Source organism: Vidua macroura, unplaced genomic scaffold, assembly GCF_024509145.1.
Source record: "Vidua macroura isolate BioBank_ID:100142 unplaced genomic scaffold, ASM2450914v1 whyUn_scaffold_107, whole genome shotgun sequence".
Lineage (NCBI taxonomy): Eukaryota > Metazoa > Chordata > Aves > Passeriformes > Viduidae > Vidua > Vidua macroura.
This window is the reverse complement of record NW_026530542.1, coordinates 119973-144470: the sequence shown is the minus strand read 5'-3', so window position 1 is coordinate 144470 and position 24498 is coordinate 119973. Positions and strand designations below refer to the sequence as shown.

General features: G+C 60.3%; 1 protein-coding gene across 4 annotated transcripts; it reads left to right on the top strand.

The window, feature by feature from the left end:
- The first annotated feature begins 99 nt into the window (after nt 1-99).
- On the top strand, nt 100-23803 carry LOC128822798 (natural resistance-associated macrophage protein 2-like). Of its 4 annotated transcripts, XM_054004594.1 has the most exons (19): nt 100-341; nt 1854-1914; nt 2009-2179; nt 7992-8073; nt 9496-9644; nt 10308-10433; nt 10665-10784; nt 12027-12133; nt 13182-13252; nt 13337-13404; nt 13907-14062; nt 15117-15275; nt 15871-15957; nt 16736-16855; nt 17834-17983; nt 18380-18453; nt 18951-19104; nt 20299-20352; nt 23631-23803. In XM_054004594.1, the coding sequence occupies exons 4-19, from the start codon at nt 8037-8039 to the stop codon at nt 23706-23708; spliced, it is 1710 nt and encodes a 569-aa protein (XP_053860569.1). In that variant the 5' UTR covers nt 100-341; nt 1854-1914; nt 2009-2179; nt 7992-8036; the 3' UTR covers nt 23709-23803. The 4 variants fall into 4 exon arrangements, with proteins under 4 accessions (XP_053860569.1, XP_053860572.1, XP_053860570.1 ...); XM_054004597.1 differs by lacking the exon at nt 23631-23803 and having other exon boundaries at nt 20299-22259; XM_054004595.1 differs by lacking the exons at nt 100-341; nt 1854-1914; nt 2009-2179 and adding an exon at nt 3681-3744.
- Nucleotides 23804-24498: the final 695 nt, after the last annotated feature.

Below are 24498 nucleotides of genomic sequence, written 5' to 3'. Positions count from 1 at the left end.
GGGGTTTGAAACTTTCCCAGTGCCGTGCAGGAGCCCAGACACCCCGCGGAGGGGCCGGGACCCGCAGCCCGGTTCTCCCGGTTCTCCCGGTGTTCCCGGTTCTCCCGGTGTTTCTCCCGGTTCTCCCAGGCCCCCGGTCCGTGGCTCCTTCCCTCGCCTCCCTCCCGGGGAGCCCCGCGCGGGTCGTGTTTGTTCCAGGCGCCGGGACGAAGCAAACCCTGCCCGGGGATTTTCGGGGAACGCCCGCGGCCCTCCTGCGGGAAAACGCGCAGGAATTCCCGCAGGAATTCCCGCAGCTCCTCAGTGTGAAAGATCCGTGGTTTATCTTTGGCTTTTCGCAAGTATTAAACGTTCTGTGTGTAATGTTGGAAAGTTACGCTGCATTAATTCTCTTGGGTAGTGTGATAAATGTATTTTTAATGGTATTTTTAGGTTATAACAATGTTGGAATAGGTGTAAGGTGCTTTTTGATTAGCTCAGGAAAGAGATGAGATAATCAAGAAACTCTGCACAGAGCTGGCAGGGAGGGCCCGTGAGGAGTTACAGCTCCTCATCAGAAAAGACAAACATTCCCCACCTTCTCTCTTTAGGGAACCACCAGGATTAAGGGGAAGAAGTTGACAAAACCCAGGAAAGTTTTTAATTTGCTGCTGAGGGTGATTGCTTTGCTCACCAGGCTGCCTGCCACGGCTCAGTGCCCCAGGGTGTGCAAAATGCACATTTTGTGATTGGCTTTTCACAAGAGTTACAATGAATATTCTATGTGTCATGTCGGAAAGTTACGCTGGATTAATTCTCTCCAGCGGTGTGCTGAATGTGTTTTTAGGTTATAACACAGTGTTAAAGTAGAAACTATACTATGTAAGATCCTTTTTAACCAGCTCAAGAAAGAGATGAGATAATAAAGGAATTTTTGCACAAGGATAACAATTACAAAAACCCCTAAATTTTCCAGAGGAGAGGAATTTTTGCTCACCCCGTGCCCAGGTGTGCTCACTCGGTGCCCAGGTGGGCTCACTCAGTGCCCAGGTGTGCTCACCCCGTGCCCAGGTGTGCTCACTCGGTGCCCAGGTGGGCTCACCCCGTGCCCAGGTGCTCACTCAGTGCCCAGGTGGGCTCACCCCGTGCCCAGGTGTGCTCACTCAGTGCCCAGGTGTGCTCGCTCAGTGCCCAGGTGTGCTCACCCCGTGCCCAGGTGTGCTCAGTGCCCAGGTGGGCTCACCCCGTGCCCAGGTGTGCTCACTCAGTGCCCAGGTGCTCACTCGGTGCCCAGGTGGGCTCACCCCGTGCCCAGGTGGGCTCACCCCGTGCCCAGGTGGGCTCACTCAGTGCCCAGGTGCTCACTCGGTGCCCAGGTGGGCTCACCCCGTGCCCAGGTGGGCTCACCCCGTGCCCAGGTGCTCACTCGGTGCCCAGGTGGGCTCACCCGGTGCTCACCCCGTGCCCAGGTGCTCACTCGGTGCCCAGGTGTGCTCACCCCGTGCCCAGGTGCTCACTCGGTGCCCAGGTGGGCTCACCCCGTGCCCAGGTGGGCTCACCCCGTGCCCAGGTGTGCTCACCCCGTGCCCAGGTGCTCACCCCGTGCCCAGGTGCTCACTCAGCTCTCGGGTGAGCGCTGACCCCGATGAGAAATGTTTTTTCTCTTCAGGCCAGGTCTCAGGAGCTCTCCCGATAAGCACTGATGGCTCAGCTGCCTCAGGTGGCACAGGACGGCTCCTGTGGGAGGCTGCAAACAGAAAAGTTTTTGATAAAAGGCAAAATAACAAAGCTCTTTACAGGGAAAACCCGAGTCTTGCTGCTGCTGAACCACTTCACAAAAGCGATTTTCTTCTTTTGTTCTCTTCTTTTCGCAGGGAATTGCTCGGGCGGGACTCTGCAGCTCGGTGTCCTTAGGTTTGAGGCGAAGTCCCCCAGGTGAGGTGTCTTTTAACCGAATTGAGCAGAGAAACTTCTGGGCCTTTCCTCCTTTTTAAGGGGACAAAGGGTAACTTGTTTACTCCCTCCACAGGGGCACGTCGCTGCAGATAAGGCCGGGGCGATGGCCCGGGACGGTCCCGGCCGCACGTCCCGGGGCTGCCCGAGCAGAGTCCGGCCCCCGCCGCTCCGCCCGACCGCTTCATCAAAGCGCCTTAATGGGCACTTAATTAATTAACGACCGGGACGCGCCGCAGCCTTTGAGGTGCCCCGGAGCTCCCTGGGGAACTCTGCTCTGGGTGGGGGGGGGGCAGGGAGGGGGACACCGCTTAAATAGGGAGGGGTCAGCCCTGGGACGCTGCCCGGGATGCCGAGGGTGCTGCAGGAGCCGTGCCCACCCTGCCCTGCCAGCTGGGTGAGTACCCGAGCCCCCGGCAGCAGCTGGCATTGCCCCCAGCACATTTGGCATTTTGGGGTGGTTTCCCAGCTCCTGCTGCCGCCGGGGTTCAGGTGGGGAGCGAGGCCTCCCGTCGGGTTGTTCCTGTTTTTAGGAGTATTTTTTTATTTTGGGTTATTCCTGCACTGGCAGGGCTGGGCTGGTGGAGTCTCCCACCTCCTGCATTTCTCACTTTTTTTTCCCAGGACTTGGCCATTTAGCCAGGCTGCTCCTGCCCAGTGCTGCCCCAATTCCCAGTTAAATCCCAGCTCTGGCTCTCAGGAAGGGGTGGTTGAGCCAGTTATCCCAGGGAAAGGCAGGATGAGGATGAGGAACACGATGAGGGAGCAGCATTTGCCTCTGGGAACACCAGAGACAAACCAAAGCAGCACTGCAGGGCCCCTGCAGCAGGAAACTCGGGGAGGAATTGGGGTTTTGGCACGAGGAGCAGTGCCAGGGCAGGCGAGGCCCCAGCACAGCTCCAGGGCTCCCAGTGGGGCCGGTTTGGGGTGGAAAGAGGCACTGCTGGGAAAAGCTTGGAGTGGGGAGCAGGGGGGATCAGAGAGTCAGGGATGCCCTGAGCTGGAAGGGACCCACGAGGGGATCCAGGGCAGCTCCTGGCCCTGCACTGGCATCCCAAAATCCCGCCCTGGGCATCCCAAAATCCCGCCCTGGGCATCCCTGGCAGCCTCGGGGCCGTGCCCATTCCCTGGGGAGCCTGGGCAGTGCCAGCACCCTCCGGGGGAAGAACCTTTTCCCTGATACCCACCCTAAACCTCTCCTGACCCGGCTCCAGCCCTTCCCTGGGGTGTGCCCCCCCCACCGCGGGGGTCTGGGGACCCTCCTGGGGCCTCACTGGGGCTCAACCCCCCCCTCCAGGGCTCAGGGTCTGCACTGGGGGACTGGGGCCTCAAACTGGGACCTGGGACCCCAAACTGGGACCTGGGACCCCAAACTGGGACCTGGGGACTCAAATTGGCACTTGGGCCCCAAACTGGGACCTGGGACCCCAAACTGGGACCTGGGACCCCAAACTGGCACTTGGGCCCCAAACTGGGACCTGGGGCCTCAAACTGGGACCGGGGTGCCAAACTGGGACCTGGGACCCCAAACTGGGACCTGGGACCCCAAACTGGTACTTGGGCCCCAAACTGGGACCGGGGCCCCAAACTGGGACCTGGGCTCTGGCTGCCACGCTGCGGCTCAACCCCCCCAGCCCTGGGGCTCAGCCCCCAGCCCAGGACCCACGCTGGGGCTCAGGCCCCACCCCGGGGTCCCGGGGCCCGGCCCCGGTGCCGCCCCCGCCCGCCCCGTGACGCGGCTCCGCGCGCCGAGCGCGGCTCGGGCCGGGCATGCGGCGGCGGCGGCGGCGGGGCCGGGGGCGCCCGGGGCCGGTGAGCGATGGGGGGGGACGGACCCTCGGCAGGCGGTGCCGGGGTGGTCCCGGCTGTGCTGCGGGGGGCTCCAGCCCCGGCGGTACCCGGGGAAGCGGAGGGGGGGGGGTCCCCTGGATGTGCTGCGGGACCCCCGGGTGGGGGTCAGGACGGGGTCACGGAGCCGCTGCCCATCGCCCCCCGGGCACTGCCCGCACCCCCCCGCTGGGGCTCGGGGTCCCCCGGTGACCTTGGGGTGTCCCGGGGGTCCCAGCGTGGGGGTGGCGGCAGCGGGTCTGACCCTCTGCCCTCCGCCGGGCTTTGGGGGGTCCCCCGGGCTCGTCCCTCGGGCCGGGGGTGCGGGGCTCGTCCTGCCCGGGCTCGGGTGCCCGCACGGTGCCCGTGTCCCCGCGGACCCGCCGTGCGCTGTCCCCGGTGTCGGCTCCGGTTCCATCGCGGTGGGGAGGATGAGTCCGGTTCCGTCCCGGTGGCGAAGGCCCTGCAGCGGCTCGGGGAATGGCGCTGGGACCTGGCAGGGCTCCGCGCTCCCGCCTGGCCCCGGGCAAGGTCCGCACGCGGCGCTCCGAGCGGGCTCCGCTCCCTCCCGCCGTCCCGGGCCCGGCCCCGGGCTGGAGGAGCGGGAGCTGCGGGCAGCGGCGCGATAACGGCTCCGGGGATTTGTGGGTTTGCTTCATTACAGGCGATGGAAACGCTCAGTCCCAGGTGTGCGCCGGCTGCCCCGTCCCATGCTGGAAGGAATGGGGCTGGAGCCCAAATCTGGGGGCTGGATCCCAAATCTGGGGGCTGGATCCCAAATCTGGGGGCTGGATCCTAAATCTGGGGGCTGGAGCAGGCCGGGAGGAGAGCTGCTCCTCCCTCCAGGTGTTGGTGGTTTTTGGGTGTGGAATAAGCAGGTCACCCTCCTGGGGGGAGCAGGGCAGGGATGGGGTCAGGCCGGGACCGAGCAGGTCCGAGCTCGGGTGGGCAGGGCCCCGTCCCGGGGTGACAGGAGCAGAGCCGAGCTCAGCCCTGCCTTCATCTGCTCCCGTCCTGTCCTGTGGGGCAGGGCAAGGAGGGAGGGATCCCACTGGGATGGGATCCCACAGAGATGGGATCCTATAAGGATGGATCCCCCAGGGATGGAGGCCTCAGGGGTGATTCCTTAGGGAGGGATCCCACAGGGGTGATCCCCTAGGAATGTTCCTGCAGGGATGGGATCCTCTAAGGATTGATCCCACAGGGGTGATCCCATAGGGATGATCCCACAGAGGTGATCCCAGAGGGAAGGAGCCCATAGGGATGTTCCTGCAGGGATGGGATCCCACAGGGATGTTCCTGCAGGGATGGGATCCTATAAGGATTGATCCCACCGGGATGGATCCCACAGGGATGGATCCCAGAGGGAAGGGGCCCATAGAGATGTTCCTACCGGGATGGGATCCTGTAAGGACGGATCCCATAGGGATGATCCCACAGGGCTGATCCCACCGGGCTGTGCCCCAGGGTGGCCCCAGCAGGTCCGTGCAGAGGACGAGGTTTCCCAGGTGCTGCCGGTGCCAGCAGGGGAGCCGGGCTGTGTGGGAGGGCTGGAATCGGGGCACGAAGGTTGGGAAAGCTCTCTGGGATCATCCAGCTGTCACCAGTTACCTGCGTTGGGGTGGCAAGTGGCCACCTGGGCTGTTGGCACTGCTCTGGGGCCCGTGGCTCCCCGCGTGCCCTCCCTCACCTGGAAGGGCTGGCCCAGAGGCTCAGTGAGCCCCCAGTGCCAGCAGGCGAGGGGCTCACGGTGCCACCGGCCTGCAGGGCCTGCAAAGCAAGAGGTCAGCCCCAAAACCACCCCGGAAGGGTCCAGCGGGATCCAGCCCAGCTCAGAGCCCACATCAAAGGCCCGAGCTCAATGGCAGGAACTGCTCCCAGCACGGGGCCAGGCTGGCCCGGGGAGGAGCAGGGGCAGGATGAGCCCAGGGCTGCTGGAAGGACAGCGGGGTGGGGGTGGAACAAGAACCCCATTGTTCCTTGTTGGCTGCACACGTGGGCACGGCAGCAGCCGTGTCTGGAGGGTTTGTGCAGGGTTTGTGCCCTGCTCAGGGCTGGCTGTGTCCCATGGGCACGGCAGCAGCCGTGTCTGGAGGGTTTGTGCAGGGTTTGTGCCCTGCTCAGGGCTGGCTGTGTCCCATGGGCACAGCAGCAGCCGTGTCTGGAGGGTTTGTGCAGGGTTTGTGCCCTGCTCAGGGCTGGCTGTGTCCCAGGGAATGTTCCCGGGGAAGGAACGGTGCCCGGTGTGATGCCACCCCAGCCCTGGGGGCACGCTGGGGGTTGGAGCTGCTGAGCCCACACCTGGGAGGAAAGAACCCGGGGCTGGATGTGAGCCCAGGTGGGCAGGGAGGCCACGGGCAGCTGGCTCGTGCCAGCCACAGCGTGGCCACTGGAGCAGGGCAGTGCCCACCCCGCTGAGCTGAGCCTGAGCCCTGGAGTCACTTTTGGGTCCCCAGTGCAGGACAGGGGGGGCTGGAGCTTGTCTGGAGCTGGGAGTGGATCTGGGGGGGCTCAGCCTGGAGGGAAGGGGGCTCAGGAGGGACCTTGTGGCTCTGCACAACTCCTGACAGGAGGGGACAGCCCGGCGGGGCCAGGCTCTGCTCCCAGGGGACAGGATGAGACAAAAAGTCTTCCAGGGCAGGTTTAGGTTGGATTGTAGGGAGAATTCCCTCATGGAAAAGGCTGCCCATGTGAGTCTCCTCCGGGTGGGTGAATTAGAGACATTCCCTGAGGGGGTGTGGGGCCAGCCCCCAGCCCAGCAGCTGCTGGGGCAGATAAGGGGCCCTGTCCTGCCCCACCCAGGCTGGGCCGGGCCGGGGGTCAGATACTGAGGTGGCTCCACAACGAACATTGCCCCCAAATCACCCTCCTCTCCCCCAAATCACCCTCCTGGCTTCATCCAGGGTGAAGCTCTGGTGGGACTCGCTGCCGGGGTAAGGTCATTCCTCCTGGATCACCTTCTGGAGAAAAGTTGGCTTTTTGCTGAACTTTACTGGGTTCTTTTGGTGTTTTGTTTTTTTTTTTTTTTTTTTGGGGGGGCGGGGGGGTTTGGGTGGGGTTTTTTTGGGGTTTTTATTTTGTTTTTTAATGGAAGCTGTGAGGTTTGGTGCTCAGAAAAGAAAGAAAAGCATGTGTGAGGGGAAGGAGCTGGAGTTCACTTCAGCTGAATCCCTGGCTGATGATTTCCTTTTGCTGAACCACTATTCCCTTGCTTTATGGAAATCCCCCTTTCAAATCTGATGGAATTTGAGGGAGGATTTGGTGCATTAGGTGCTTTGTTGGCGTGTCCTGGGGGGTTGAGCTCCTGGGTGCCTCCTTGTCCCTCCCAGCCCCATTCCAGGTCCTGCCTGGCTTGAATGTAAACCCAGCTGAAGGAGTTAAACCTGCCCTTAACCCACTTCCCTCTGCCTGGGGGGCTGGGAGGGGCTCAGGGAGTGCTGGAGGGGCCTGTGAGGGTTTGGGGGTGCTGGGAGGGGGGGGGGATGAGATGTGGTTTCCACATCAGGGGAATTCCCCTCTCGCTTCCTGGCTGAGTTTCACAATCAGCTCCAGCTGCCCTTGGGCTCTCCTGCCCTGTTGTGACCACCAGGCCCCCCCTGGGCAGAGCAGGGGGATTTTCTTAGCAAGTCCCGGCCTAAATTCCCTCTCTGATCCCTGCTGGGAGCCCCGGAGCTGGAAAGGAGCTCGGGATGTGGGTCCATCACTGTGAGGATTCTCAGAGCTGACAGAGCCTGGGAAGTGAAGCTGCCTCTGTCCCCTCAGCTCTGATTTTCCATCCTAGTGGTCTTTTATTAATAAGGTACAAATTGGTTAACTATCTTTTGATACAAGGCCTCTTAAGGTTAAACTGTTTAATTAAGAAATGGCACTTAAATTATTTTCTTTTTTAACCAGAAGTCCGCACTGCGGACTTTTTTGTTTAATTACAAAATACTACTTGAACTTATGAAGAAGAAGGTAAAGAAGAACGATTTGTTTCTGCCTTAAAACTTTCATCTTGCTTTGTATTTATTACTGTATTTTAAAGCTCTAAACTCTACGTTTTCTACTTTGTGATATTACACACTTTTTAATTACATACTTGTAATTAATTCATGTTGGAAGCCTTCTTCACAGCCTCAAGTGGAGTGGTTTTTTGTGAGTTTTTCTGTGCCTTTCAGCCCAGAAGGTTTAAAAGTTCTTAACATCCAGGGTTCCAAGGCATGCTGACAGGATTTTTCCCTTTTTCTCAGCCAACGTGTCCAGAGTGAAGCAGCTCCCAGAGCAGAGCCTCCAGCATGGGCAGCTGGGACGTGGAGCGGAAAGCGTCCTACGGTGAGCCTGGCTCAGGAAAGGGGGCACAGGGGGGGCTGCCCTCATCACCCCCCTTCCCTTCAGTCGTGCCCTGCTTGTCTGGGGTGCTGGGCTGAGCCCTGGCAGCACCCCGGGGTCACTGAGCCCAGCTGAACCAGCCAAACCAGCCCGGGCAGGAATGTCCTGGGAGGAATCTCCGAGCCGGAGCTCTGCACACCTGGGCAGCTCCCTCTGCACACCTGGGCAGCTCCCTCTGCACACCTGGGCAGCTCCCTCTGTTCCCTTGTGCAAACCAGGCCCTGGCAGGGCTCCTGGAGGCCGGGAAAAGGAGGAGAAAAGGAGGAGCCCACTGGTGATGCAATAGGAACAACGTCGGGCAAAGAGCTGCCCCGGCCCCCGGAGCCCAGAGCTGCAGCTGCTCTGAGGGAAGGGAATGCCCCGTGGGGAGAGCAGGAGTGAGTGTGGGCTTGTGTGGGACTGGGGGAGAGTGTGGGGTTGTGTGGGATTGTGTGGGACTGGGGGAGAGTGTGGGGTTGTGTGGGGTTGTATAGGACTGGGAGAGAGTGTGGGGTTGTATGGGATTGTGTGGGACTGGGAGAGAGTGTGGGGTTGTGTGTGATTGTGTGGGATTGGGAGTGAGCATGGGGTTGTGTGGGACTGGGAGAGTGGAGTTGTGTGGGGTTGTGTGGAATTGGAAGAGAGTATGGGATTGTATAGGATTGGGAGAGAGTATAGGGTTGTGTGTGATTGTGTGGGACTGGGAGAGAGTGTGGGATTGTGTGGAATTGTATGGGATTGTATGGGATTGGGAGTGAGCGTGGGGTTGTGTGGGACTGGGAGACAGCACGGGATTGAGATTTTGCTGGCGGTGGTGGGGGGAGAACTTGGGAATGTGGGAGTGTGCTGGGGTGACCCTCAGCTCCTCACTGGGGAGCTCACAAACTCCAGGAGTTTCCCAACTCCTGGAATTCTGGGAGTGCTGGCTGTCCCTGCTGGGGAGCTGTGTGGCACCTCCTGACTGTCTCTTGCTCCCAGATGTTGGATTTCCCTGGGATCCAGCCCGGAGAGGCTGGGATAAAGGTGCAGGAGCAGTCCCAGATCTTTGGGATCTGGCTCATGCAGCCCCAGTTCATCGTTCTGGGGACGCTGCTCCTGCCATCGCTGCCCAGGATGGGGTTTTTTAAAAATTAATTGGAATAAGTAAATCCCAGCCTTCAGCCTGGCTCCAGCCTGGAACCAGGAGGGAGAGGAGATTCTGGGAAGGCAGTGGGCTCCGAGGGGTGCAGCAGTGTGGGGATATTTTAATTTAATTACCTCTTTATCACTTAATTAGCATCCACTGTGCTGGCTTGTTCTGCCGTGCCTGTGGGGCTCAGCAGCCCCTGTGAGGGTTTCCTGCCTCTCCAGGAGTGCTCACTGCTCCTGTTCCCTGTGTCCCTGCAGAGGATGTCTCCGGGGAGCCCGGGGGGCTCGGGGGGGTGGTCAGCACCATCTCCAGCAGCAGGAGCCCCCTGCAGCCCCCCGATGCCGACGACGGGGAGCCCTTCACCACCTACTTCGACAGCAAGATCCCCATCCCTGAGGATGAGACGGTGAGTGGGAAAACCCTGCTGGAAAAATCTGCCTCAGACACCCACCTGAGTCATTCCCACGGGCACCAGTTCCCCTTCCAGCCCGCACTGGGAACGGGGACTGGGAGAGGGGCGCTTGGGAGGGAAGAGGGGGAGGGGTCTCTGGTGCTTTGGGGGGTGTGGGGCCCGTGTTAATGATTGATCCCATGGGATTTGGCTGCTGCTTGGAGCAGCCAAAGAGCAGGGAAAGGCCTTGCACAGCTCAGGGAGGGACCTGGGCTCTTTGTTCCCTTATCAGGGAGCAGGAGCTCTGGCTGGCCTCGTGACACTGTCCCCTCTGTCCCCTGCTTCCCTCCCACCCATGCCTCTGGCCCTTGGCTGAAGCCCCCACTTTCAGCTGCCAGCAGGGGAGGGTCCTGCTTCCCCCTGGGTTCCATGAGCGGGACCTTGGCTGTCCCAGAGCCTGGGCCTAAACCCCTCAGACTGGGACCAGCGATCCCGGCTTTGGGCTGGGATCAAGGAGCAGCCAGGACTTCCAGCATGAGATTAGGGAATGGTTTGGTTTTACAGCCCCGCAGAATTTGGGATGGGGGTTAAGGAGCAGGCTGAGCCCCTGGCTGGGGTGTCAGTGAGGGCATTAATTAATGAATTAATTAGTTAATGAATTTCTCTCCCCTCCTGCAGCACTCCTGCTTCAGCTTCCGCAAGCTGTGGGCGTTCACGGGGCCGGGGTTCCTGATGAGCATCGCCTACCTGGACCCCGGCAACATCGAGTCTGACCTGCAGTCCGGGGCTGTGGCAGGCTTCAAGGTGGGTGCAGGCACCCACGGGGGGCTGCTGGTGCTGGGAGCACCCCAGAGAGGAGGGGGAGCAGGAGGCTTTGGGGTCCTGCCTTTGGGTCCCTTTGGATCCGCCCCAGGCCAGCTCCGGGATCGCAGCTGCCTCAAAAACCTGGGGGGGCGTGGGTTTGGAACAGTGGGTCTGGGGGCACCTGGGGCTCCCCCGTGTGCCCCCAGCCACTGGTGTCCCCGTGTCCCCCAGCTGCTGTGGGTGCTGCTGCTGGCCACCATCATCGGGCTGCTGCTGCAGCGGCTGGCAGCCAGGCTGGGCGTGGTCACCGGGCTGCACCTGGCCGAGGTGTGCAACCGCCAGTACCAGAAGGTGGGTGCTGGGGGGGGACACTCCCCCACCTGCTCAGGGGGGCTGGGGTGGCTGGGTGACACTGCCCTGGGTCCTCAGAGGGGCTGGGGTGGGTGGGTGACACTGCCCTGGGTCCTCAATGGGGCTGGGGTGCCTGGGTGACACTGCCCTGGGTCCTCAGAGGGGCTGGGTGACACTCCCCCAGGTGCTCAGGGGGCCTGGGGTGGGTGGGTGACATTGCCCCAGGTGCTCAGGGGGTCTGGGTGACACTGCCCCATGTCCTTGGGTGGGTGGGTGACACTCCCCCAGGTGCTCAGAGGGGCTGGGATTGGGAGGTGACACTGCCCCAGGTCCTCAGGGGTGCCAAGGGGGGCTGGGGTAGGTGGGTGACACTCCCCCCAATCCTCAGGAGGGGCTGGAGTGGGTGTGGGACACTCCCCCTGGTCCTGAGGGGTGCCACAGGGGGCTGGGGACAGTCCTGGGGGATTGGGAGCAGAGGACAGGTGACCCCCCAGTGTCCCTGGTGGTGCTCATGGGGTGGGTTTCAGGGTCTCTTGGTGCTCTCCTGGCTTGGGAAACACAAGGAGGGATCAGGAGGATTTTCCAGTCAGGAATAAAATCTGAGATTTCAGCTGCCTGCCAGCACAGCAATGCTAAATAATCCTGAGGAATTATGAGGAGAGAAACAGTCCTTTAGGTCAAAACCTGGGTTAGGTTTCGGTCCTTTCCTGGTTGTTCCACGCCCTGGCTGGGAATTTCTTGGGTTTGCATAAGGAAGATCTGCTGATGATGAGTGAGGCTGGCCTGGACAGGGGCTGTGGGGACATTGGGGATGTCCCACGTGCACTGGGAAGGGCTGTGGGGACATTGGGGATGTCCCACGTGCACTGGGAAGGGCTGTGGGGACATTGGGGATGTCCCACCCCTGTGCACTTGGGTGTTCCCCATCCTGACACGGTGTCACTGCTCTGCCCTGGAATGTCTCCCCACGCTCACTCCCAGTTTATCCACGCCTGGAGATCCCTCATTTCTCTCTCAGGGCTGGCTCCTGGATCCAGGGCAGGAGCTGGGGTGACACAGGTGACCCAGATCCTCCCCAGCATTGCCACAGGAGCTGGGATTTCACCTCCAGAGCAGCCCTGTGTGCTTCCCACAGCAGGGCAGGGTGATGGCCCCATTCCTGCACGCAGGATCACCACAGCCCCTCGGGAGAAGATGTTTCTCCCTGTTTTTCACGGCACTGGGCGTTCCTTTCCCCCCCAGGTCCCTCGGATCATCCTGTGGCTGATGGTGGAGCTGGCCATCATCGGCTCCGACATGCAGGAGGTCATCGGCTCCGCCATCGCCATCAACCTGCTCTCGGTGGGCAGGTGAGCGTGGGACAGCAGGGAGGGAGGGAAACTGCCCAAAACGCCCTTATTTCCTGGGAATTCCCCCAAACCAGCACCGAGGATCCTGAGTCACCCTGGAGGCCGAGCACTCGTCACCAGCTCAGCCTCCAGGGCTGCATTTCCACTGTGGGACACCCACAGGGGCTGGGCTTGTTCTTACCCTTGTATCTTTGATTTGATTTTTTGATTGTACCTGTGATTTCATTTGTTTTACCTTTGTTTGTACCTTTGATTTCATTTGTTTTACCTTTGTGTCTTTGATTTCATTTGTTTTGCCTTTGTTTGTACCTTTGAATTAATTTTTTTTACCCTTGATTGTACCTTTGATTTCATTTTCTTTACCTTTGTTTGTACCTTTTTGTTACAAAATTGGGGTGCAGCTTCCTGCCAAACTCCACTTCCCATACAGGACTCCTGGGAAGGCAGGAGATGGGGTGTCCCATGGATTCAGGCATTCCTGAGGCAGGACAATGCTGCAATGTTTTAAATTTGGTGCAATGTTTTAAATTTGGTGCAATATTTTAAATTTGGTGTAATGTTTTACACTTGCTGCAATGTTTTACAGCTTGCTGAACAAGTGGCTCAGTAGTTTGGGCAGCATGTGTCTTAATTTTGCCCTGAATATTTTGTTTTCTTTAAGCAGGTAGCAGAGTGTTTGTCTGTCTCTTCTTCACTGACCTCCATTCTCACATTCTTTCTTTTCCTTCTTCGGGCAAAATACTTCTGCAGGGGTTTAATCCCGAGAACATCATTAATCCCAGGATCTTTATGTGTGGAAACTAAGCACAGCTTTCAGTGCTTTATTGGCCTGTGCTGAGGCACCCAGGGACACATCCCATAATAATCCATCTGCTCCTGGGAAAGGGACTGACTTCACAAGGGTGGGGAGGTGTCACCCCCCCGCTGTGGTCCCTTGTCCCACTCAGGCCGTGAGGAACCCCCAGCCATGCAGCTCCACCCCAAAAAAAGCCCGAAATAAAGAGGATTTGGAGCTGTGGGTGGGCTCTGACCCCGCTCTCACCCACAGGATCCCTCTCTGGGGGGGAGTGCTCATCACCATCGCCGACACCTTCGTGTTCCTCTTCCTGGACAAATACGGTAATTTCTGCTCCTGGGGGCTGAATTTGGGATGGGATTGGGCCCTTCCCAGCTTGGTGGCAATGGGACTTCTCCTCCTTGCAGGCCTGCGGAAGCTCGAGGCGTTTTTTGGGCTCCTCATCACCATCATGGCCCTGACCTTTGGATATGAGGTACCCCCTCCAGGAGACCCTGAGGGAGCTGGGGAAGGGGCTCAGCCCGGAGAGAAGGAGGCTCAGGGGGATCCTTCTTGCTCTCCACAACTCCCTGGCAGGAGGGGAAGCAGCCAGGTGGGGTTTGGGCTCTGCTCCCAGGTGACAGGATGAGAGGAAATGTCCTCCTAGGGGAGGTTGAGGTTGGATACTGGGGAGAATTCCTGCCTGGAAAGGGAGGCTGCCCAGGGCAGGGAGGGAGTCCCAGTCCCCAGGAATTTAAAATCCTTGTGGGTGTGGCACTTGGGGACATGGTCAGTGCTGAACCCAACGATCCCAGAGTGTTTTTCCATCCTTGACAACCTTTTCCAATCCTTACCAATTCCACGATTGAGCGCTGTGATCCCACCCCTGTGCCAAAACAGCACCAAACACGGGGACAGAATTAAGGAGATTTGAGTCTGGGTCGTGCTTTCTGTCTGGAGCACCCCAACACTCCCCGTTTCCCTGTCCCTGTGCCCAGTACATCACGGTGAAGCCCAGCCAGGAGAAGCTGCTGCAGGGGCTGTTCATCCCCTACTGCCAGGACTGCGGCACGCCGCAGCTGGAGCAGGCCGTGGGCATCGTGGGCGCCGTCATCATGCCCCACAACATGTACCTGCACTCTGCCCTGGTCAAGGTGAGCCGTGCCACGAGGGGACCCTGGGGTGGGGAAGCGCCCCCAGAGGAGCCTGGGGACACGTGGACCTTGTGGGTGTTGTCAGGGTTTGGAAAGCCAGGTGTCTGCTGAGGAAGGCAGGAGCCTCCCCTGAAATGGAAAATGCAAACCCCCTCCCTCCAAATTGTTATAATTTTGAAATTAAGGGGCTCTCAGGCAGAGATATGGGAGCAGGAATAACAGTTCTTTACTAGGGAGGAAAATAAAAATAAAATATTAAAAAGCAGTAATACAAAACAACCCTGCCAGAGACAGAAATGCCCTGGCAGCCTGTGGGTCAGGGTGGTGGCAGCAGTGCCATTCCATGGGGGCTCAGCCCTCCTGCAGTGCCAGCTGTGCTTCTGCTGGAGCAGGATCCTGGACAAGGCTGGAGTTTTCCTCTGGAGCTCCAGGGCTGGTGTGGATGGGCCTGGGCTCCCTCTGGGAATGCAGTGGGGCAGAAAGCTGCTCCTCTGGGAATGCAGTGGGGCAGAAAGCTGCTCCTCTGGGAATGCAGTGGGGCAGAAAGCTGCTCCTCTGGGGATGCAGTGGGGCAGAAAGCTGCTCCTCTGGGAATGCAGTGGGCAAAGGCTGCTGTGGTGTCCCAAAATCTCAGATTATATCCAGGTAGGAATGCTCGGCTCCTCCCCCTGGGCAGAGCCTCTCCCCGTGGGATGATGGAATTTTCTCAGCCATGCAGGGACACTCAGTGGCCATGAGCAGAAGATAATTAATAATTAATGGCCCATGAACAGAAGAGATCTCCTGGAGAGGAGGGAGGATTGGTTGTGGAAGAGATAAAGAAAAACTGCCCAATTAACAGAAGAAAACTGCATAATTAACAGAAGAAAACTGCCCAATTAACAGAAGAAAACTGCCCAATTAACAGAAGATATCTGCCCCAGCCCTAAGAGGTGGCAGTAGAACACACTCCCCATTTCCAGCCCGAGGCAGGTGTGGGATCCCTGCCAGGCAGGATCTGTGTCCCACCATCAGCTCTGGTCCCAGGGGCTAACGGGGAATTGTGTCCCCCCAGTCCCGGCAGGTGAACCGTGCAGACAAGAGGGAGGTGAGAGAGGCCAACAAGTATTTCTTCATCGAGTCGTGCATCGCGCTCTTCGTCTCCTTCATCATCAACATCTTCGTGGTGACCGTCTTCGCCGAGGCCTTCTTCAACAAGACCAACGCGCACGTGGTGGGTGGGACTGGGAGCACTGGGAGGGACTGGTGCTGACTGGGAGCTGCAGCAGGGAGGGAGGGATGAGGGCAGTGCCCGTCCCCCTGTGCTGGGCACTGCCGAGCTCAAACCCTGAATCCTGGGGTCAGTGCTGGGCTCCTTGAGGGGGCTGGAGCACGTCCAGAGCTGGGAGTGGGGCTGGGGAAGGGTTTGGGGCATGAGGAGGGGCTGAGGGATCTCAGGGGGCTCAGCCTGGAGAAAAGGAGGCTCAGAGGGCCCTCCTGGCTCCCCACAGCTGCCCAGCAGGAGGGGACAGCCAGCTGGGGGTCAGGCTCTGCTCCCGGGTGACAGGGTGAAACAAAAAGATGTCCAGGGGAGGTTTAGGTTGGATTTTAGGGAAAATTCCTTCATGGAAAAGCTGCTCAGGGCAGGGGTGGAGTCCCCATCCCTTGGGGGGATCTAACAGCCGTGTGGATGTGGCACTTGGGGACATGGTCAGTGGTGGCCTCGGCAGTGCTGGGATCACTGCTGGACCCGGTGATCCCAGAGGGTTTTCCAGGGTTTTTTTCCATCCCAAGCCCTTCCCTTATTCCCCCCTTCTGCTCCTGTGCAGCACCAGGTCTGTGCCAACTCCAGCAGCCCCCACTCCTCGCTCTTCCCCAACAACAACAAGACACTGGAGGTGGACATCTACAAGGGGGTGAGTGTCCCTGGGGGGGACAGCTTGGGGACAGCCCAGTGACCCTGTCTGGTGTCCCCAGGGTGGGGGCAGCCATGTCTGGGGCAGCTGGGGATTGTCTGGTGTCCCTGGGTGTCACAGTGACCCTGCCTGGTGTCCCCATGGGGTCACAGTGACCCTGTCTGGTGTCCCTGGGTGTCACAGTGACCCTGCCTGGTGTCCCCATGGGGGGCACAGTGACCCTGCCTGGTGTCCCCATGGGGTCACAGTGACCCTGTCTGGTGTCCCCATGGGGGGCACAGTGACCCTGCCTGGTGTCCCTGGGTGTCACAGTGACCCTGCCTGGTGTCCCCATGGGGTCACAGTGACCCTGCCTGGTGTCCCCTGGGTGTCACAGTGAGCCTGCCTAGTGTCCCTTGGGGGTGACACCATGCCCAGGCCAGCCCAGTGTCCCTGCCTGGTGTCCCCATGGGGTCACAGTGACCCTGTCTAGTGTCCCTTGGGTGTCACAGTGATCCTGCCTGGTGTCCTGGGGGTCACAGTGACCCTGCCTGGTGTCCCCATGGGGTCACAGTGACCCTGTCTGGTGTCCCCTGGGTGTCACAGTGACCCTGCCTGGTGGCAGCTGCTGCTTCTGGCTAAACTGGGAGCACCGGGGCTGGGACCAGCAAAGGGATCCCCAAAACCAGAGCGGGGGTGAGGAGACCCCGGGCTCCTCGAGCCCCGTTCTTTACTCCTGGGTGTTGCTCCGTGCCCTCGGGGGGCCGGGGCTGACGGAGCTGCTCCCTCCCCGCTGCAGGGCGTGGTCCTGGGCTGCTCCTTCGGCCCTGCTGCCCTCTACATCTGGGCCATCGGGATCCTGGCGGCCGGGCAGAGCTCCACCATGACGGGCACCTACTCGGGCCAGTTCGTCATGGAGGTAACGCAGCTCCCTCCTCACTCCTTACTCTGTGTGCCGTCCTCCTTGCTCCCTGTCGTCCTTACTCCTCACTCCTTGGCTCTTTACTCCTTGCTCCTTATTCTTTACTCACCTACTCCGTACTTTGCACTCAGTGCTCCTCACTGGGTACTTCTGACTCTTACTCTGCATTCTCCTTGCCAGGTGTTCCATATTCCTTATTCCCTGTCCTCCATACTCCTCACTCTTCACTCTTCACTCCTCACTCAGTACTCCTTGCTCTGTATTCCTCACTCGCCTACTCCATGCTTGGCACTCAGTGCTCCTCACTGGGTACTCCTGACTCCACTCCTCACTGCATTCTCCTTGCTCTGTGTTCCGTATTTCTTATTCCCTGTACTCCATACTCCTCACTCTTCACTCCTCGGCTCTTCACTCCTCACTCCTCACTCAGTACTCCTTGCTCTGTATTCCTCACTCACCTACTCCATGCTTGGCACTCAATGCTCCTCACTCCTCACTGGCTACTCCTGACTCCACTCCTCACTGCATTCTCCTTTCTCTGTATTCTGTACTCCTTACTCCCTGTAGTCCTTATTCCATACTCCTTGGCTCTTTGCTCCTCACTCAGTACTCCTTGCTCCTTACTCATCTATTCCTTACTCTGTACTCCTCACTCTCTACTCCTCACTACGTTCTCCTTGCTCTGTGTTCTGTCCTCCTTACTCCTCTCTACTCCTTACTTACTCCTCACTCCCTCCTCAGCCCCACTGCCCCATCCTCCCCCAGAAATTCCTGGTCCTGTACTCCATGTTCCTCACTCCTTACTCCCTCCTCACCCCTGCTGCTCTATGCCCCCAGCCAGGGCTTCCTGAACCTGCGCTGGTCCTGTACTACTCACACCCTACTCACTCCTTACTCCTGGCCCCCAGGGCTTCCTGAACCTGCGCTGGTTCTGTACTACTCACTCCTTACTCACTCCTTACTCCTGGCCCCCAGGGCTTCCTGAACCTGCGCTGGTCCCGCTTTGCGCGGGTGCTGCTCACGCGCTCCATCGCCGTCACCCCCACGCTCTTCGTGGCCATCTTCCAGGACGTGGAGCACCTGACGGGCATGAACGACTTCCTGAACGTCCTCATGAGCCTCCAGGTGAGCAGAGCTGGGCTTCAGGAGCCTCCAGGTGAGCAGGGCTGGGGTTCAGGAGCTTCAGGAGCCTCCAGGTGAGCAGGGCTGGGGTTTAGGAGCCTCCAGGTGAGCAGGGCTGGGGTTCAGGAGCCTCAGGAGCTCCAGGTGAGCAGGGCTGGGGTTCAGGAGCTCCAGGTGAGCAGGGCCTGTGGTCCAGGTGGGACCTGGCCCCTCCCAGCCCGCAGGTGTCCGGGGCTGTCCTTGTCAGGGTTTTACTGAAGGGAGGGGCTGTTTGCACCCTGCCGTGGTGAGGGATGGGCTGGGTGGGCACGGAGCTCCCTTCCCACCCCAAGCAGCCCAGGGCCACCAGAGGATCAGAGCCATTCCCACCCTCCCTTCTCTGTTCCCCGCCTGCCGCAGCTCCCGTTCGCGCTGATCCCGGTGCTCACCTTCACCAGCCTGCCCGGCGTCATGCACGACTTCGCCAACGGCCTGTGAGTACCAGGGGGCACCTGGGCACGCCTGCCCCTCACCTGGGCACGCCTGCCCCTCACCTGGGCACAGCTGGGCATGCCTGCCCCTCACCTGGGCACACCTGGGCACACCTGGGCACACCTGCCCCTCACCTGGGCACACCTGGGCATACCTGCCCCTCATCTGTCCCTCACTGGGCACACCTTCCCCAAACCCAGGCACACCTGGGCATGTCTGCCCCTCACCTGGGCACGCCTGGGCACACCTGCCCCTCACCTGGGCACCCCTTGGCACGCCTGCCCCTCACCTGGGCACACCTGCCCCTCACCTGTCCCTCACTGGGCACACCTTCCCCAAACCCAGGCACACCTGGGCATGTCTGCCCCTCACCTGGGCACACCTGGACACGTCTGCCCCTCACCTGGGCACAGCTGCCCCTCACCTGCGTGCATCCCCTGGTGCATCCCCTGACCTGCAGCATCCCCCCCTCACTGCACCGTGTCTCACCTTGCTCCAGGTTCTGGAAGGTGGCCGGGGGCCTCCTGATCCTCCTCATCTGCTGCATCAACATGTACTTCGTGGTGGCCTACGTGATGTCCCTCCACAACCTGGCGCTCTACGTCGGGGCCGCCGTGCTCAGCGTTGTCTACCTGTCCTTCGTGGCCTACCTGGTGAGTCAGGCTCCACCTGGGCCCCTTCCAGGTGGGAGAACTTTGGAAGAGCACACGGCTCCTCTGGACCTGTCTGTGTGGAGAGGTGGAACCATGGCATGGTTGGGCTGGGAGGGACTTTAAGATTTGTCCAACCCCTCTGCCGTGGGCAGGGACACCTCTCACCTGGCCAGGTGGCTCCCAGCCCTGTCCAGCCTGGCCTTGGACGCTTCCAGGGGTGGGGCATCATGTGGGAAACCCGTGCCAGTGCCTCCTCATGGAGGGGAGCTCCCTCCAAAAATCCTCCTCTGGACTGGCTCCAGCAGCTCCACGACCTTGCCTTGGTGCCCTGGAGCAGCTCTGCAGGTGGGGCCTCACCTGAGCGGGGCAGGACCCCCCTTCACCTGCCCCAGGCTGTCCCCTGACAGATCCCATCCCTTGGGACTGTCCCCTCCCTGCTCAGCTCCGTGTCACCCTTGGGACTGTCCCATCCCCACTCAGCTCTGTGTCACCTGAGTGTGACCCTCAGGACTGTCCCATCCCCACTCAGCTCTGTGTCACCTCTGTGTGACCCTCAGGACTGTCCCCCCCCTGCCCAGCTCTCTGTCACCCGAGTGTGACTCCGCTGTCCATGTCCCCAGTGGGGCTGGCCCCGGGTACTGGTCCCAGTTCAGTCACCCAGCGTCCCGTGGGTAGGGAGCCCTTGGCCGCAGCTCCTGGGTGACTGCTGACCCCGTGGGTCCCAGGGGATCCCTCTGTGGGGCCAGCACTGGGGTTTACCCCACGCAGGCTCAGCTTTGGGGTCCTGAGTGCGGCCCTGAGGGGCTGGAGCACGTCCAGAACCGGGGCTGGAGCCCCGGAGAGGCTGAGGGAGCTGGGGGGGCTCAGCCTGGGGGAGGGAGGCTCAGGAGGGGCGGCCAGGCGGGGTCAGGCTCTGCTCCCAGGGGACAGGACCAGGGCCAGCAGCCTCCAGGGGCAGCTGAGGTTGGACACTGGGGAGAATTCCCTCCTGGAATTCAGGGAATTGCCCAACCCCGACACAACTGCCCGGGGCAGGGCTGGGGTCCCCATCCCCTGGGAGCCACGTGGCACTTGGGGACACGGGCAGAGGTGGCCTTGCCAGTGCTGGACCCAGTGAGGCTTTTCCTGCCCCTTGCCCTGAGTGGGTGGCTGTCCCAGCTGACTGTCCCCTCCTGTCCCCTCCTGTCCCCGCAGACGTGGCTGTGCCTCATTGCCCTGGGCGCCTCCTTCCTGGCCTGCGGGAGCACGGTAAGCGTCACCCGGACCCTGCACCCGGAGCAGTCGCCCTCCCACCCCCCCAAGTAGCCCGGGGGGGGCCGGGGGGGGCCGGAGCCCCAGAGCCAGCAGCAGTGCCAGGTGCCCCGGGGACACGGACGGCGCCGCTCGGGGACACGCAGGGCACCGGGACGCCCCGGGCAGGACACGGATGCTGCCGGAGCCCTCGGGGCAGGCCCTGCTTTGCTGAACCCCCAAATCCCCCCTGGATGGGAGCCACACCTTGGGGGGGGGACACAGGAGCAGCCTGACCCCCCCCAATTCTCCTTGAAATCCCAAATTCCTCATCCCGGAGCGTTCCACCCCCCCAGTAGCACAAACACTGAGTCCAGGAACGCTGCTCTGGCACTGAGCTGGACAAAATAGGCAAATAAGCTACAAAATCCCTAAATCCCCTTTTGGGTGGCATTTGGGGATGCTGCTGTCGCTGGGCGTGGGGTGACACTACGGCTCTGCTGCCCCAGCCTGAGCAGATTTGGTACTTTTCACTGAAAAACACTTCCCATTCCCATGAGGATGGGAAACCTGAGCATTAGTAACATATTATATTGTCACTACTGACTTTTAGTGGCCCCATGTGGGATTTTGGGGTCAGCAAATGAAACGAGTTCGTGGTTATTTATGATTTTATGACTTTATTCTCTGTGAGCCATGGAAATGCTCTTGGAGTTCTCAAAAATCCCTGGGTTGTAACTCAAAATCAGGCTGTGGAAGCTCCAAGGGCCTTTTCCAGGGGTTTCTTTGCTGCTCCCTGGATTTAACTCCCTCCTATCATCCCCTTCTGTTTAATGAGTCTGGGAAGAAGCTTGGCCAGGAATGCGACCTGAGTGCAGGAGTGGGTTGGGATGGAGGGGGCAGGGTCTCCTCTGGCTCTCCCAGGGGTGTTTTGGGGCCCCATCCTGCCTGTTGGGGTGGATTTGGATCTCTGGATCGTGGAAATTGGGCGTGGGAAGCTCAGACTGGGGTTACTGAGGGAAATTCCCTTCTCTGTCCAGCTGGAGCTGCAGCAGAGGCACAGCTCCGTGGGTTTAGATCCCAAAGTGCTTCTTGGACCTGCAGGATGGGGCATGGGGGGCCCCAAACCTCTCCTGGGGCCAAGCCCAGAGTGTTCCAGCCCAGTCCTGGTTTATTTGGGATGCCTGGCTCCATCCCCCACTGCCCACGGGCATTTCCCTGCTCTCCCAGTTCCGGGCAGGGAATTCTCTCTGAAATGAAACCCCTGCAGTATCCAGCTCTTGGGAATGTTTGGGATCTGGTCACGGGCATTTCTCCCCTTCCACGAGCAAACCCAGCCTCCTGTCCCAGGACTGGAGCAGGTCGGGGCAGCCCCTCCTGCTCTGAACTTTTTTATCCATCACCACCCGAGGCCTGGGCTGCTCCTGGTGCCCAGGACACGCTGCAGGGACGAAGGTGAAAACGCTCAGGGCCCAGCAGGAAAACTCCCCTTGAATTTGGGGCAGGATCAAATCCCTCTTCCCACCCTTCCCCAAACCTGCTGAGACCTGCAGCACCCCCCGACCACAGCACTGATTCCCAGTTTTCCTGCTGTTAGCCCAGAATTCCAGCGGGATTTAACCCTTGCAGGTTTTTACACCCATTCCCACAACACAGCAGCCATGAGCTGTGGGGTTTGTGGGGTGGGGGGGATGAGGGGCTGCACCAGAGGTGGATTTGGGCTTTGCAATCCTGCTGTCCCACCCCCAGCTTCCCTGGGTTGGGAATTTTGGCTTGGGAGGGGTCAGCTCTCCTGGCTGAAACACTGACTGTGGAGCCTCCAGCTCGGGTCCCCATCTGCTCCGTGCTGCACTCATTTGGGGGTTTTTCCTCTGGTCCTGGTTGTACAAACCCCCTCTGCCATTAAAACATGGAGACTTTTCCAACTTGGCTTCCTGGGTCATTTTTTGGGGCTGGTGCTGGCTGGGACAGAGCCCCCCACGCTCCGGAGCTGTGCCCGTGGGGTCGTTGCCTTTTTCCCAACCTGGGGATGAAACTCGAGGTCATTTTAGTTCAGAGTTAAAATAAAAGTGGATTTTACTTCAAGGCCTTCGGGGGCAGTTACAAAAGCCCATCCCCACAGGGGTGAGGACATTTTTGTAGGCTTTAGGAAGTGACATAATTGATTAAAGCAGCAATTAGCAGGACAGGTGCCTCTCCCCTTCTCTGGAGTCCCCCCCTCGGCACTGGCCGAGCTCTGAAGTCTCCAGGAGCTGTTCCTGGGGCTTGGAGCTCTGGAATTTTTGTCTTTCTGCCCAGGGAAAGGCCATGGAAAAATACTGGGGAAAGTAGTTATTAATAGAACAGGCTACAGAGCCACAAATACACCTGCAAAGAATACAGGGCACAGGGAGAAGAGGAAAAAAAAAAGGGCAAACTCAGAAGGGCACCAGGCTGAGCTGGGGCACGTCCCAGTCCCGTGGGATTGGCTCCCAGGGCCCCTCACCCTCCCTTCCCATGGGAATTCCTTCTGTGGGATCAGGGCTCGGCACCTTCATCCTGCCCTGCCCAGGCCAGACCCACCAAAAAAACCCAAATTCCCGTTTTTTCCCCTGATTTTCGCCCCTGCAGAGCCTCACCTCTGGCTCAGTCCCGTTCAGCACCACCCAGAGGCTTTGCAGCGTCTCCTCGGCGAGCCACTGCTAATTAAGGCTCATCCACGCCCCGAAGTTAATTAAGCTGGAGCAGTTAATTGGGGCTGCCGAGGGAGGGGCCGTTCAGAGCGGGGCTGCACCGAGATCTGCCCCAATTAACAGCGGGATCCGCTCCCAATTAACGCCGTTCCTTCTGCTCACTGCTAATTAATGGGTGCAGGTGACTCTGGGGCCACCGCGGCGCCCACCCCGGGCTTTGTTAAACTGGGCCAAACTGGGGCTTCCTTAAGCCGGGATCAGCTCTGGTTTCATTTAAAGCCTGCCCCGCTCAGGCTCATTAAATTGGGCTCAACATCGGCTTCGTTAAACCAGGCTTAATTCAGGCTTTGCTAAACCGTCCTCAGTTTGAGCTTCATTAAACCCATCTCAACTTGGGCTTTGTCAAACCAGGCTCAGTTCGGGCTTCATTAAATCGTGGCTTTGTTAAACCGGCCTCCATTCCGTCTTCGTTACCCGGGCTTCGTTGAACCGGGCTGAGCTCAGGCTTCCTTAAACCACCTCGGGCTTCCTTGAACTCTCTTCGGCTCAGGCTCCCTTAACCCAGGCTCAGCTCGGGCTCATTAAATCCCCTCGGCACTAATTGTTGCCTTCCCCCCCCGCCAGGGCCGCCTGGGCTTCGCCGCCCGCCCCGAGCTCTTCCTCCTCGGCCACGTCGATTCCGACCCGTCCGTCCCCAGGTGACCCCAGCGCCAGGACCCTGCGGACCCCCAGGACCCCCGGTGTGGCGGGACGGACCCCCGGGACCCCCCCCCGGTGCCTCAGGACCCCGGCACCGAGCCCCGGGCGTGCGGCAGGAGCGGAGCGGGGACAGCGGGACCGGGAGGAGCCGCCGGAGCCTGGGGACACCCGGGCCAGCCCTGGGGACACCCGGACCGGCCTTGGGGACACCCGGGCCAGCTCTGGGGACACCCGGGCCAGCCCTGGGGACACCCGGGCCAGTTCTGGGGACACCCGGGCCAGTCTTGGGGACACCCGGGCCAGTTCTGGGGACACCCGGGCCAGTCTTGGGGACACCCGGGCCAGCCCTGGGGACACCCGGACCGGCCTTGGGGACACCCGGGCCAGCCCTGGGGACACCCGGGCCAGTTCTGGGGACACCCGGGCCAGCCCTGGGGACACCCGGGCCAGTTCTGGGGACACCCGGGCCACCCCCCCCCGGCCAGGGGCAGCTCGGGGCCGCTCAAAGCTTTTCCCATTTCCCTCCCCTCCCCAAATGGCAGCTCCGGGAAGAGCCCGTTGGGATTTCCCGGATTTCCATTCCGGTCACTCCAGTAGGATTTTGCTCCTTGGGGTTTTCCCCCAGTTTGGGGAAATTCCATTTGGGAATTCCCTGCAAGAGCCAGATTTGCTGCCAGGCTCTGGCCGTGGGTCAGAGCTGTGGGGCAGAGGCGTTTCCAGCATTTCCAGGAGTTCTGGGGCCTTCCAGAGCTCCACGCGGACCCTCGGAGGGGTTCAAGGGCAGCAGTTCCCA